A 15,778-nucleotide genomic window follows, 5' to 3' on the forward strand; every position below is an offset into this window, starting at 1 on the left:
GCAATTGCATTTAAATGGACTAATAACACTATGTATGTTTCACTTAAAGGTACTGTCATGGATTCATCCTGAAAGCCAGGCTGCTATAACTCGGTGTAGCCAACCCTTGCCGGGGGTCAATGGCAAGAGAAGCAAAGAGGATGAAAAGTACCTGCAGTCTATCATGGATGCCAATGCTCAGTCCCACAAAATCTTTATCTTTGATGCAAGGCCGAGTGTCAATGCTGTGGCAAACAAGGTATGAAGGAACATGCATATCAGTCTTAGAGTGCAAGCTCTGGGGGACAGGGACCTCATGCTTCCCATGTCTCTTGCCACATGCCACTTAATCTTACTTACTCTGTATATTTATATTTGTTTATTGCATTGCTTGTTCTTGATGTCTGTACTCGTTCTGTATTGTGAAAGTATATACCAGTAGTGTTATACATGTAGTGTTATACATGAAGAGACCTGTATGCAGGTATGGGACCTGTTATCCAGAATGCTTGGGACCTGGGGTTTTCCGGATAACAGATCTTTCTGTAATTTGTATCTTCATACCTTAAGTCTACTAAAAAACAATTGAAATGTTATAAAAACCCCAATAGGCTGGTTTTGCTTCCAATAAGGATTAATTATATCTTAGTTGGGATCAAGTACAAGCTACTGTTTTATTATTACAGAGAAAGGAAATTTGTTTTTAGAAATTTGGATAAAATGGAGTCTGTTGAAGAAGGCCTTTTCTGTAATTTGAAAATGGGTTTCTGGAAAATGGATCCCATACCTGTACTATGAAAATTGAAAAATGTCCGCCCTCTGATGGCCAGTGTAAAGTCTCCATAAACTGCTCCCACTTATTCCTAATTGGAATGTAAGAAGCTCTGTATATTGAGTCTCTGTTCAGCTGGCCTGTGTATTTTAATTGCTATGGCAGTTGGCAAATGACAGTTGTAGGGAGATTGGATGTCTTCAGTCTTTTTGTCATTAAGCTGCTGCAGAGCTTCAGGTACCAAGTAACTTAATGGAGCCACAAACTTTCTCTCATCTCTTTTTGGCTGTTGATTTATGGAACTGGCTTGTGTGGTGTCTCCTAAAGGCTAAAGGCGGAGGGTTTGAGAGTGAAGACGCTTATCAGAACGCAGAGCTGGTCTTCCTGGATATTCATAATATTCACGTGATGAGAGAGTCGCAGAGAAAACTCAAGGAGATCTCGTACCCGAGCATTCAGGAGGCAAACTGGCTGTCTAACCTGGAGTCTACCCACTGGCTGGAGCATATCAAGGTCAGAACAAGGATATGGATTGCAATTTGCTGATATAGGGACTGCAGGAAACCCCCTGAGGTTCTGACCTTAGTAAATTTGTATATTGTTCACCTTTGAGTTAACTTTTAGTATGAGGTAGAGAGTGATATTCTGAGACAATTTGCAGTTGGTTTTAATTTCTAGTTAATTAGCTTTTTATTCAGCAACTCTCCAGTTTGCAGTTTCAGCAATCTGGTTACTAAGGTCCAAAATACCCTAGCAACCATGCACTGATTTAAATAAGAGACTGGAATATGAATAGGAGAGGCCTGAATAAAAAGATGAGTAATAAAGAGTAACAAAGAGCATGTGTTTTTGAGTAGAGCATCTGAAAGCTGGAAGGAGTCAGAAGAAGAAAGCAAATAAAACTATAAAAAAGAAAAGAAAAAAAATTAAGGCCAATTGAAAAGTTGCTTAGAATTAGCCATTCTATAACTTACTTAAAGGGATACTGTCATGGGAATTTTTTTTCAAAACACATCAGTTAATAGTGCTGCTCCAGCAGACTTCTGCACTGAAATCCATTTCTCAAAAGAGCAAACTGATTTTTTTATATTTAATTTTGAAATCTGACATGGGGCTAGACATATTGTCAGTTTCCCGGCTGTCCCAGTCATGTGACTTGTGCTCTGATAAACTTCAGTCACTCTTTACTGCTGTACTGCAAGTTGGAGTGATATCACCCCCTCCCTTTCCCCCCCAGTAGCCTAACAACAGAACAATGGGAAGGTAACGAGAAAGCAGCTCTCTAACACAAGATAACAGCTGCCTGGTAGATCTAAGAACAACACTCAATAGTAAAATCCAGGTCCCACTGTGACACATTCCGTCACATGGAGAAACAACAGCCTGCCAGAAAGCGGTTCCATCCTAAAGTGCTGGCTCTTTCTGAAATCACATGACCAGGCAAAATGACCTGAGATGCACCTACACACCAATATCACAACTAAAAAATACACTTGTTGGTTCAGAAATGAAATTTTATATTGTAGAGTGAATTATTTGCAGTGTAAACAGTGTAATTTAGAAATAAAAACGACACCATAAAAATCATGACAGAATCCCTTTAAAGTTAACTTAAAGGTTACCCACCCCTTTAAACCTGTGAAATAAGTGAATGTAAAATTGATGAGGGGGCTATTCTAAGAAATTTTTCAATGTACATTCGTTATTTTTTTTATTATTCCAAGATTTTAAAGGATACATGTCCTGTTAATATGAATTTTGTTACAACTGCGCCACCTGCTGGTCCGTTTCCCACCAGTCTGACCACCAAGTAGTCAAGGAGAAAGAAGAAAAAAAAAAAAAAAAAAAGAAATGTTCTTCTGCTTAGGAATAAAATTAGAAAACTTTCTCACGTCTTTCCTAAGCAGAAGAACATCAGAGCAGCCTCTTTCTTTCTCCTGACAACTTCCTTGACTACTTGGTGGTCAGACTGGTGGGAAATATGAATTTTGTTGTAACAAAATTCATATTAACAATACATGTTTCCCTAAATATCTTGGAATTAGAAAAATATAACTAATGAATGTAAATGATAAAAGTGATTGGAATAGCGCTCTCATTAAAGGAAAACTATACCCCCAAAATGAACACTTAAGCAACAGTTTATATCGTATTAAGTGGCATATTAAAGAATCTCCCCAAACTGGAATATATATTTAAGTAAATATTGCCCTTTTACATCTCTGAAGACATCCAATCTTTCCCCATTTTGTGATGGTCTGTGTGCTGCCTCAGAGATCACCTGACCAGAAATACTTCAACTCTAACTGTAACAGGAAGAAGTGAGGAAGCAAAAGACACAATTCTGTCTGTTAATTGGCTCATGTGACCTTACATGTATGGTTTGTTGGTATGTTTGTGAGTACAGTGAATCGTACGATCTCAGGGGGCGGCCCTTATGTTTTTTAAAATGCCAATTTTCTATTTATGATTACCCAATGGCACATACTACTAGAAAAGTATATTATGAAAATGGTTTATTTACATGAAGCAGGATTTTACACATGAGCTGTTTTATGCAATATCTTCTTATAGAGACCTACATTGTTTGGGGGGTAAAGTTTTCCTTTAATTCTACATTCACTTATTTTAAAGGTTTACTTATCCTTTAAATCTTGGCCATCATCATTCATTACTAACCTTCTGTGTTTGCTGTAATATCTTATAATAAAGACTAATTTTCTTTTTCTTTTTTTCACCCTTTGCCCGGTAGCTGATCCTTTCTGGTGCCTTAAGGATTGCAGACAAAGTGGAATCGGGAAAGACGTCCGTGGTGGTGCACTGCAGCGATGGCTGGGACCGCACTCCCCAGCTCACTTCCCTGGCTATGATCATGCTTGATGGCTACTACCGGACCATCCGAGGCTTTGAGGTTCTTGTGGAGAAGGAGTGGGTCAGCTTTGGGCACAGATTCTATCAGGTGGGTTCTGCCCTCCTTCAATACAAGGCTAATAAGATCATCCCTTTAACTGGGGAAGCTTAGTTAGTGCTCTGGAAACCATTATTGCATAGGGGAACCTGCAATTGCGCCCCCTAGCTCATACATTAAACAGTCTGCATCACGCGGGGTTTAGTCATAGACTAATGGCGCTTATTTGTTCATATTGAAGAGAATCGGTCACGGAGATAAGAATCACGCGGACGCTGACAGGTCGCCCATGTTCCTGCAGTTCATTGACTGTGTTTGGCAGATGACCAGGCAAGTAAGTAAATCCCTTTTCTGTATTTCAGCCTTTGTTATAAAGCTGCACCGAGTGATCTTACACTCACATACAATAGTCACATCTAAAGTCACATCTCAAGATCCTAGTAAAATATCCATATATGAAGTTGCCAGACATACTTTTAAAGGGCATGTAAAGGCAAAAAAATAAAATCCAATTTTTACTTTCTTTAATGAAAAAAAAAAAACCTCTCTCTAATATACTTTAATTAAAAAATGTGTACCGTTTTTATAAGAAACCTGACTGTATGCAGTGAAATTCTCCCTTCATTTACTGCTGTGGATAAGAATTGTCAGAGGGTCCCTAACTACTGAGCAGGGAAACAATCATACTTATGAACAGCAGGGGGAGCCCCCGCCTTACTTCCCAGCCATGCAGAACTCAATCAGCTTTGTTTGTTTCCCTGTAGAGCAATCAGGGACTGTGTAGATATTTATATTGGATCTTATTTTTGCCTTTACATCCCCTTTACTGTTTCCAACTCCAGCTGCAGGGACAAAGATCATGGAGCCAGATTTAAACAGATAAACTGGGATTCTATTTGGAGGATTATTTTGCTGCAGCCCCTGGTTCTGCAGAGTTGGAGAAAGTTTGTATAAAACAATACAAAAACTATAAAATCCACATTAGATTACATGACAACACAGGACCCAGTGCAGTCTGTATATTCTGATATTTAATCAGTCTTGCTGTATCGGCTTCTGGCAGATATTATTTGACTTGTGGTGGTTTGATAATTTATGACGATCCCTAAGCATCCCAGACCACACTGAGCATGTGCACAGTCTTGGTCTTGCAAAGATGTTTAAGTTACAAGATGGTGACCCCCTGTAGCCAACTTTGAAAGCATAAATCATTTGTTTGATTAGGCTTGTGGTGCAGTAAGTTCATGTTTATGTTTAGTATACAAAATACAGTATTTCTAGCCTTATTCTATTTTAGAATTTACTTCTCCTTTAAGCCATTTTCCCTCATATTATGCAGTTTCAAAAATCGGATGCTGTTTTGTTGGGACACTCAGTAGGGAGGAGATTCCTACCCCACAGAGCTTACAGTCTAAAAAGGCAACACATTTTGGCACAAATGATTTTTTAATGTACGTCTCTGCCATGTATTGGCGGCATCCTCCAGGCTGCACTGGAACCTTTGGGCTCATTCATATATTTTTTCCCTGTACAACTGCATTTAAAATTTGAATTTAAAGGTGTGATATTTTTCACTTTCAAAATCAAAGTAGAATCAAGCTTGGAATACCAACTTGGCAGCAAAAAAAAGGTATATTCTTAAGTACCACAGACTTTGCATATCATTAGGGTCATTTAAATAGGAGACTGATGATGTTGTTATATCTTTTCCATCATTAGTTCCCAAATGCCTTTGAATTCAACGAGCACTTTTTAATCACCATTCTGGATCACCTCTATAGCTGCTTATTTGGAACGTTCCTCTGTAATTGTGAGCTGCAGAGACTCAAAGAGGTAAGTTCCTGGAATGAAGCCTCCCTGTGTTTTCTGAAATATTCTAGGACTATACAGTATACTGTAGTACTGTACTCACCTAACTTGTGTGTGCCTGTATGTATTTTAAAAGTGAACAGTCTCCCCTTGCCCATTTCCCTGCACAGGCCTGCCCACCCCCTGCTGACCTTACATCTGACCTGTACCTTTTTGGGAAATGCAGAGCAGTTAGTGGCCACCAAGCCAGTGGCGTACCTAGATGATACTGGACCCCACAGCAGATTAATTTTAGGGCCCCAAACATATCCAGAGGTTGTCCTGTTTTACCAATATTTATTGAAATTGTATAGGAATTAGAGCCTCATAAGGGCCCCTTATACCTCCTGGACCCCCTTGGTACAAAGACATCTGACTACGTCTGGTCTTCTCTATAGTTACGCCCCTGCCGCAAAGTCCACCTGTTGCCATATCCACTGCCAGGCTCCCTGTGGTGATTGCCAAGTAGAAGGCCCAGACCTGGATTCCAATGCTCATACTGCTGGTCAGCCATCACTAGTGATGGGCGAATAAATTCACCAGGAGCTAATTCACGCCGAATAAATTTGCAAAAATGCTGCTAAAAACTGGCTTCAAAAAATTTTGGATGTGGGTCGGAAAAGTCGCTCGCATCAAAACGACCGTGCGTCAAAATTATTTGGACACCCATTGACTTTAACTCCTACGTCAAAATTGATACAAGGGTCAGAATTGACGGTTCGCAAAATTTTTACTGTTTTTTTTTTTTTTTTGCCGCCGACTAAATTTGCGAAAATGGCGCACCAGCATCAAAATTTTGGACGCGGGTCGGAAAAGTCAGATCAAAACCACCGTGCGTCAACATTATTTGGACGCCCATTGACTTTACCACCTACGTCAAAATTGACGTTTCACAAAATTTTTACTGTTTTTTTTTCGGCAAAACCGGACAAATTCATCCATCACTAGTCATTACCACCAGGGAGTGTAGGCTCCACATCAAACATGGATATATAGGGGAATAAAATCCTTGGTGAGGGGGGAGTATAATTTGCCATTCCATACAGGGCAAGTGAGTTCCAGGATTTCGCCCCAGGGCACCCTCAAATAGTCAATTTACAAAATTATCCCGTGAACTACTAGTTGTAAAAGTCAAAATTTATTATTACATTAGCATAATAAAATAGTACATACTGACACCATATAACCCACCTATATGGGGTCAGTATGTACTATTTTATTATGCTAATGTAATACAAAATTTTGACTTTTACAACTAGTAGTTCACGGGATAATTTTGTAAATTGACCACATCATACATGGCAGCTGTGATCTGAGAACGTATGTGACTAAGGAGATGCAGCCAGGCTTGTGCTGGGAGTGGACTGGTTAGGAATGGGTGCAGGGATTTGGTCTCTCTCATCAAACATGGAAGATTGTGTGAAAAATGCCTCTTGGACAAGGTTCATCATGATGAGCAGATCAGAAAAAAAAGGAGGGATGCACAAATCCACTATTTTGAATTCAGCCGAACCTTCGCTAAAGATTCATCTGAATACAGAACCAAATCCTAATTTACAAATTAGGGATGGGAAGAGGAAAACATTTTTTTACTTCCTTGTTTTGTGACAAAAAGCCACGCGATTTCCTTCCCCGCCCCTAATTTGAATATGTAAATTAGGAGTCTGATCCGGTTCGGCGCGCAGAAGGTTTGTGCTGAATCCAGCTGAAAAGGGCCGAATCCTGGATTTGGTGCATCCCTACAAAAAAGAAACCCCAACTTTACCCTTCCCCATCAGTGATATAACCAAATTGAATTAGAAAATTGGAATCCAACGTCGATAAACTGCAATAGGGATCACTTTACCAGACCAAGATGGGCCCGTTTTTTAACTCTATTGCAGTTTATCAGCATTGGATGTTCCTGCAGACAGAGGTGAGGGATTAACCAGTGGGCGGAAGAGTTTGCTCTTCTTCTCCTTGAATCTTTCGAACAGCGCACGCCTTCTTTCTTAATTTGAAAACTGCATAAAGGTAAATAGTCAATCTGAACCAGGTTGGCTCATACCAAGTGCAGTCTTGAGCATCCACCCACCCAACCCACCTCCCTTCAGAGATAAGATCTTGTTGTAACCCAAACCTGTGCAACTGAAGCTTCCTATAAATATTGGGTCATCCCCAGTTCCTATATCCAACTGTTTCAAACATTGCACTGAGCGTTGCAGTTCTGCTATGAATACTAACCGATTTCTGCCTTAGGGAGTCGTGGAAGAATCGGTCTCTCTTTGGTCCTTCATCAACAACCAGCTGGAGGACTTTACAAATCCATTGTACGTGAACTACTCCAGTCATGTGTTGTACCCGGTCACCAGTACTCGGAATCTGGAACTCTGGGCGGGATACTATATAAGATGGAATCCTAGAACAAGACCACGGGTAGGGATATGTGTCTTTCTTTCTTATTATTTACATATACAAAGATTATCTGGTTTCCATACCCATCAGTTGGAGGAAATACATTTAGTGTCGCTACATGCGACACTAAATGTATTTCCTCCAACTGATGGGTATAATGCTCTGTATATCTTGGCTGAGCAAACGCTACACAATGAGGCTGGCCATACATGGACAGATAACATTTGTTTCATATGATTTTGGTCAATGCATTGGGCTGGATTGTGCCCACGGTATCATGGATATAGGTTGCCCGTTGATCTGGCTTGTATGAAAATTTTATTTGCTGCTGCTCCATGTTGGCCAGTGCATAATGCATCATCCAATGAGAAAGTAAATAGGAGTAAACATGTAGTAGAGGAATGTACTGTAAGTAAAAGAAGGTAAATAGGAGCCTCTTCACTTCAGCTATTCCAAATGTTCTGGCTGTCACCCCCTCTTGTACAGTGAAGCTCATGGGCTGATTAGCTGGGTACCACAGGATTGGCTAGAATATGGCCAACTTTAATCAACCAAAATGGAAACCAAGCCATCAGCTGGGTACCATACAGGATTGGCTAGAATATGGCCAACGTTAATCAACCAAAATGGAAACCAAACCACCTGCTCAGTACCATGCAGGATTGGCTAGAATATGGCCAACTTTAATCAACCAAATGGAAACCAAGCCACCTGCTCAGTACCATACAAGATTGTCTAAAATATGGCCAACTTTATCAACCAAAATGGAAACCAAGCCATCAGCTGGGTACCATACAGGATTGGCTAGAATATGGCCAACGTAAATCAACCAAAATGGAAACCAGGCTGCCTGCTGAACGTATTGAGCACAAGTATTGGGTATCAGCCAACTATTATGCAGCCCCCCAATCCTCTCCCTTCTGAGTAATCCAGAAACTTGTCCAAGAGACTGATCCATTGGATCAGTGCAATATATGGCCGAGGAGAAAATGAATCAGGTGGTTAGCCAAACAAACAGATTGAGGAGCTGCCTAAGCTTTTTCAGGCAATGTTCTCCTGATGTGCTTGTGGGGCAATCTCAAATGTTCTTACCAGTTATATTCATGACAGTGGCACCTGTTCAAGTCCTGTTGGCTGGACACCATTTGGTTCATCATTATACTGGTACAGTTATGGGACCCGTTATGTAGAAAGCTCGGGACCTGGGGTCTTCCGGATAGCGGATCTTTCTGTAATTTGGATCTTCATTCCTTAAATCTACTAGAAAATCATATAAACCTTAAATAAACACTAGAATAGAGTGCAAAATGACTGGACACTTATAGTAACAAGCAACCAATCTACATTACAAAGCAAGCCAGTTTGGAAAGTGGCGCATCAAGAGTAACTTTTAAGTTAAAACGTAACTTTTAATGTCATAGACCACTAAAACACGCTCATTAATACAGATTCCCACTATCCAACCAATAGTAGATGGTAGTGCTGGACCTTGTCCTTAAAAAACATATTGTTAAAAATGACATCAGGTGTATAGGTGGGGTCATTAAAGAGGCATTCCTCCTATTAACCAAATTCTTTAGCCGGCTCCCACCCTTCCAAGCAGTTTTCCCCGTGCACAACCTGCCTATCTACGTTGGGACTGCATGGAAGCTAAGCACTCCACCGTCCACCTTTGCCCGCCCTACGCATTTCACCGACTACCTCCGCTTCATCAGGGGCATAAGTGATAACATTAAATAAACCCAATAGGCTGGTTTTGCTTCCAATAAGTATTAATTACAGGTATGGCACCTGTTATACAGAATGCTTGGGACCTGGGGTCTTCCGGATAGCAGATCTTTCTGTAATTTGGATCTTAGTACTAGAAAATGGTGTAAACACTAAATAAACCCAATAGGCTGGTTTTGCTTCCAATAAGGATTAATTATATCTTAGTTGGGATCAATTACAAGGTGCTGTTTTATTATTATTATTATTATTATTATTATTATTATTATTATTAATAATAAAAATGTGGATCAATTGATTATAATGGAGTCTATAGGAGACTGTCTTTCTGTAATTCGGAGCTTTCTGGATAACAGGTTTCCATATAACGGATCCCATATGTGTAGTCCTGCTACTGCGAGAATTTCTGTATTTCTGTTCTATTATCCCATCTCAAGTTCATTCACTTGCTCCCTTGGTTTGACTAGGAGACCATCAACAGTCAATACAAAGTTCTACTGGCCAAGCGTGCAGAGCTTCAGAAGCGCCTGGAAGAGCTTCAGCGAGAGATTAGCAACCGTTCAACCTCCTCATCTGACCGTGGAAGCTCCCCTCAACCCGTCCCTTCCGTGCAAACTGTCGTATAACCTGAAGGCAGTTGTTTTCAGTGGTGGAACCTTGTATCAGTCCAGTGGTAGACACTTGAGGTTATTCTTCAGGTGGAATAACTTATTGGGAACCCTGGCCTTGCTGATAAAGCTAAGCTACTAATACAGCATTGATTGTGTGCTCCCTACATCCTTCTCCAACTGGGCCTCCTTATAGCCAGATCAGTATTTAGTCAACACTAATTTTAAAAAAAACCTAACTTATAAATGTCATGGAATTTAATGTTGCACTGCTGCCGGATATTACAGACACGCTGTACTCAGGCTGTTTGTTTCCTAAACTAACACTGCGTGGAATATGTTTGTTACTTGAAGCCAATAATACGATATAGCTTTAAAGGAGATGGGAAAGGGGAGGGGCATCCCGAGGGACTACACTTTTCTTTCTCCTTTAACAGCTAAAACTGGATGTTTAAAGAAATGACGTGAAATCTATTTATTCTTGTATAATTCCAGTCTGATGTTGTTTAACCAAACACAAAAACTTTGCAGAAACTTTGTTAAAGGCCTTAATTATTTATTCAGTGCCTTAAAGGACCAGTAAATGAAAGTACTGAAAATATAATGTAGTGTTGTTCTGAACTGGTAAAACTGGTGTGTTTGCTTCAGAACCTCTACTATAGTTTATATAAACAAGCTACTGTGTAGCCATGGGGGCAGCCATTCAAGCACAGGATACACAGTAGATAACAGATAAGTACTACTATAGTTTATATAAACAAACTGCTGTGTAGCCATGGGGGCAGCCATTCAATCACAGGATACACAGTAGATAACAGATAAGTACTACTATAGTTTATATAAACAAGCTTCTGTGTAGCCGTGGGGGCAGCCATTCAAGCACAGGATACACAGTAGATAACAGATAAGTACTACTATAGTTTATATAAACAAGCTACTGTGTAGCCATGGGGGCAGCCATTCAAGCACAGGATACACAGTAGATAACAGATAAGTACTACTATAGTTTATATAAACAAGCTGCTGTGTAGCCATGGGGGCAGCCATTCAAGCACAGGATACACAGTAGATAACAGATAAGTACTACTATAGTTTATATAAACAAGCTACTGTGTAGCCATGGGGGCAGCCATTCAAGCACAGGATACACAGTAGATAACAGATAAGTACTACTATAGTTTATATAAACAAGCTGCTGTGTAGCCATGGGGGCAGCCATTCAAGCACAGGATACACAGTAGATAAGATAAGTACTACTATAGTTTATATAAACAAACTGCTGTGTAGCCATGGGGGCAGCCATTCAATCACAGGATACACAGTAGATAACAGATAAGTACTACTATAGTTTATATAAACAAGCTTCTGTGTAGCCGTGGGGGCAGCCATTCAAGCACAGGATACACAGTAGATAACAGATAAGTACTACTATAGTTTATATAAACAAGCTGCTGTGTAGCCATGGGGGCAGCCATTCAAGCACAGGATACACAGTAGATAACAGATAAGTTCTGAAGAATCAGAGTGTATACTATAGACTGAGCTTATCTGTTAGACTGAGCTTATCTGTTATCTACTGTGTATCCTGTGCTTGAATGGCTGCCCCCATGGCTACACAGCAGCTTGTTTATATAAACTATAGTAGTACTTATCTGTTATCTACTGTGTATCCTGTGCTTGAATGGCTGCCCCCATGGCTACACAGCAGCTTGTTTATATAAACTATAGTAGAGTTTCTGAAGCAAACACACCAGTTGTACCAGTGCAGGGCAACATTACATTATATTGTCTTTCCTTAAAACTTTCATTTTTTGGTGTTACTGTTCCTTTAAATCTCTGCTCTTTCATACAGGCTTGCTGATACGTCATTAATGATATGTGGGAATGAGTAAGCTATAAGTATATGCAGCCAATAAATATATATGCTAATTTATTTAGGGCTAGGTGCAAGAGTTGTAAGAGACAGATGAGGAGCCATTGGAAGGACACGCCCAATGCTGTTGCCTCGAGTGCATCTCACAATAGAATGTCAGGTGCTAAGCTATGGGGCTCCCCTTCTGGCTTCAAGTTCTGTATAAATGATGCACAAGGTAAGGAATGTGCCTGAGGATTCCCATGACGGCTGTAGGCATATTCTGGGCGGTAAAGTTATTTGCCAATTATCCCATGTTAAAAATCCTAACTTGCCAAAATTCACCCAAAAAGTAACGGTGCCAACTAGTGATGTGCAGGTCGACCAGATCCAGGTTTAGCCACAGGTCAGGAGGGTTCTGGTTCATTTCCGTACACTGCTTGCGGGTCAAGGGTTTGAATCAACTTTTTGTCAACCCGCACCAACAGCAGGTGACTTAGTGCCTTTATTTAAAGTGGACCTGGCATCTAGACATACAAATCTGTATAAAATAAGTCCATTTCAAATTAAACATGAAATCCAAATTTTATTTTTATTAAAGCGTTCATAGCTGTTAAACTCATTTAAATATCTCAGCTGTCAGTCAAATATTGTCTGCCCCTCCTCTATGCCTTAGACAGACAATTACTTTCACTTTCCATTCAGCACTTCCCAGATGTCACTGCTCTCCCCACATTCTCCTGTTCTCTTTACCATTTAATTGTGTAACCAGGACATGGGGATGGACATCAGGTCCCCCATTCTGGTTCACAAACAAGATTCTGAGATGATTAAGACTTGTCTTAATAACAGTGTCCACAAAATGCCTACTGCCTGCTTGTTATAATTATGAATTCCCAGACTGATGGAAACAAGATTCAAATAATTTATATAGTGTAATTAAAGTTCATTTTGCTTGACTAATGTGATAAAATAGGATTTGAAAATAATTTTTTGGTGATGGGTCCCCTTTAAATGACCTATGAGTTCTAATAGCGGTATTAATTGTTTGATGAAGTCCCCCATTCATACAGTGGGATAGAAAGACACCGCTCATTCACTATATGTTTGTCTGTACATGAGGGGCAGCTGTCTGTGTTCTACATGGGCAACAAGAGAAAATCATAGTGACTCCTCCACTTTAATCCTTTCCATTCTCATCCCTTTTTAGTGCCCATAAGCAAATAGACTTGTTTTGGGGAAGGCACAATATTTCAGTAGTGTGACTGTTAGGGGCAGATTTATCAAAGGTCAAGGTGAATTTTCATATTGAAAAAATTTGAATTTAAAGCCATTTTTTGTGTACTTCGACTCTTTAAAAATTCGACTTCAACCATTGCCATCTAAAACCTGCCGAATTGCTGTCTTAGCCTATGGGGGGCCTCCTAGAACCTATTTGGAGTCAATTGGTGGACTTTGAATGCAATATTCCTTCGATTCAAATTCAGCCGAATTTGGACGATTCGATCGAAAACTGACCTATTCGACCCAAAAAAAGCTTCGACAATCATTTCGGTTGGTCTTTTTGAATTTAGAAGTTTTTTCAATTCGAAATTCGACCCTCGATAAATCTGCCCCTTAATGAAATGAATTGTTGCCATTACTATGGTGAATGTGGATTCCTCTTGCACCATCTTTCACTATAGAAGAGTCTTAATAAATCGAATCTAACAATGATTTGACTTTGAGGGGTTTTTTTTTTACCTGGAAGGGGGTGTTGGCATTGTTTGTATTAAGTGACTTGGGGGGGTTGTCTAGAAGGGGGTCTTGGCAACAGAGCACCCATAAAAGATGAAACGCACCTCTGATATGGAAGAACACAGATCATTGAATATAGGGAGGCATGATATACTGGGGGTCATTTATCAATACTGGGCAAATTTGCCCATGGGCAGTAACCCATGGCAACCAATCAAATTGCTGCATTCATTGATCTACTTGCAGCTGGCTTCAAAAAGCTATTCACTGATTGGTTGCTATAGGTAACTGCCCATGGGCAAATTTGCCCAGTGTTGATAAATGAGCCCCACTGTCTTTATTTATCTAGTGCAAAGGAAGAGCCACAGATAAAATATACAGTAGGGATACAATTAAATAAGTGCAATAAACTAGGGATGCACCGAATCCTTCTTCCTGGCCGAAATAAATCCTAATTTGCATATGCTAATTAGGGATGGGGAGGGAGATCGCGTGACTTTTTGCAACAAACAAGGACGTCTAAGCTGTTTTTCCGTTCTCATCCCTAATTTGCATATGCAAATTAGGATTCTGTATTCGCACAAATCTTTCATGAAGGATTCGGGGGTTCGGCCAAATCCAAAATAGTGGATTTGGTGCGTCCCTACATTAAACCAAGTATAATTTAAAAAAAGAAAAAAAAAAAGCAACCTGTGAGCGGACATCCTCCTGTGCAGGTGAGAAGCCTGTATACTCTATACAGGCTCCTTAAAGGGGTTGTTCACCTTTAAATTAACTTTGAGTATGATGTAGAGAGCGATATTCGGAGACAATGTGCAATTTTTTTTTCATTTTTTTTATTTGTGGTTTTTGAGTTATTTAACAGCATTCCAGTTTGCAAATGTCAGCAATCTGGTTGCTAGGGTCCAAATTAACCAAGCAACCATTAATGAGAATATGGAGTATTAACAGGGGAGGGTCGGAAAAGAAAGATAGTAATAAAAAGTAACAATACATTTGTAGCTTTACCGAGCATTTGGTTTTATAAGGGGTCAGTGACCCCCGTTTGAAAACTATAAAAGAGTCAGGAGAAGAAGCCAAATAATTCATAAACTATAAAAAATAAATAATGAAGACCAATTGAAAGGTTGCTTACAATTGGCCATTCTATTACATATTACAAAGTTAACCTGAAGGTGAACCACCTCTTTAAAGAGATACTGTCATGGGGAAAAAAATTTTTTTGAAAACACCGGTTAATAGTGCTGCTTTGGCGGAATTCTGCACTTAAATCTGCTTCTCAAAAGAGCAAACAGATTTTTTTATATTTAATATTGAAATCTGACATGGGGCTAGACATATTGTCTGTTTCCCAGCTGCCCCCAGTCATGTGGCTTGTGCTCTGATAAACTTCAGTCACTCTTTACTGCTGTACTGCAAGTTGGAGTGATATCACCCCCTCCCTTTCCCATCCAGCAGCCTATCAACAGAACAATGGGAAGGTAACCAGATAGCAGCTCCCTAAAGGTGGCCATACACGGGCCGATACAATCTGCAGACAGACCAAGTCGGCAGCTTATTGGCCCGTGTATGGGGCCCCCTGACAGGCTTCCCCGATCAAGATCTGGCCGAAAGTCGGGCAGATGGGACTAAAAATCCCGTTGGATCGCGGCCGCATCTGTTCGTTGATGCGGTCCCGCGATCCGACCGCCTGTTCCCATTCGTTAGGATCAGCCGATATTGCCCACCTCAAGGTGGGCATATTGGAGAGAGATCCGCTCGTTTGGCGACAAACGGATCTCTCAGTGTATGGCCACCTTTACACAAGATAAAAGCTGCCTGGTAGATCTAAGAACAACACTCAATAGTAAAATCTAGGTCCCACTGCGACACATTCAGTTACATCGAGTAGGAGAAACAACAGCCTGCCAGAAAGCAGTTCCATCCTAAAGTGCTGGCTCTTTCTGAAATCA

General features: G+C 40.2%; 1 protein-coding gene across 1 annotated transcript in view; it reads left to right on the forward strand.

Annotated features, from left to right (window-relative positions):
• Positions 1-10,557, forward strand: part of mtmr2.S (myotubularin related protein 2 S homeolog) — a 34,419-nt gene extending 23,862 nt beyond the window's left edge. Inside the window, exons 8-14 of the mRNA XM_018250345.2 lie at positions 50-238; positions 1,079-1,264; positions 3,504-3,710; positions 3,901-3,993; positions 5,379-5,492; positions 7,746-7,922; positions 10,097-10,557. Of these exons, the coding sequence (XP_018105834.1) occupies positions 50-238; positions 1,079-1,264; positions 3,504-3,710; positions 3,901-3,993; positions 5,379-5,492; positions 7,746-7,922; positions 10,097-10,255 (1,125 nt within the window). The 3' untranslated portion in view covers positions 10,256-10,557. The remainder of the gene's footprint in view (positions 1-49; positions 239-1,078; positions 1,265-3,503; positions 3,711-3,900; positions 3,994-5,378; positions 5,493-7,745; positions 7,923-10,096) is intronic.
• The last annotated feature ends 5,221 nt before the right edge of the window (positions 10,558-15,778 follow it).

This window comes from Xenopus laevis, chromosome 2S, assembly GCF_017654675.1.
Source record: "Xenopus laevis strain J_2021 chromosome 2S, Xenopus_laevis_v10.1, whole genome shotgun sequence".
NCBI classification, from domain to species: Eukaryota; Metazoa; Chordata; class Amphibia; order Anura; family Pipidae; genus Xenopus; species Xenopus laevis.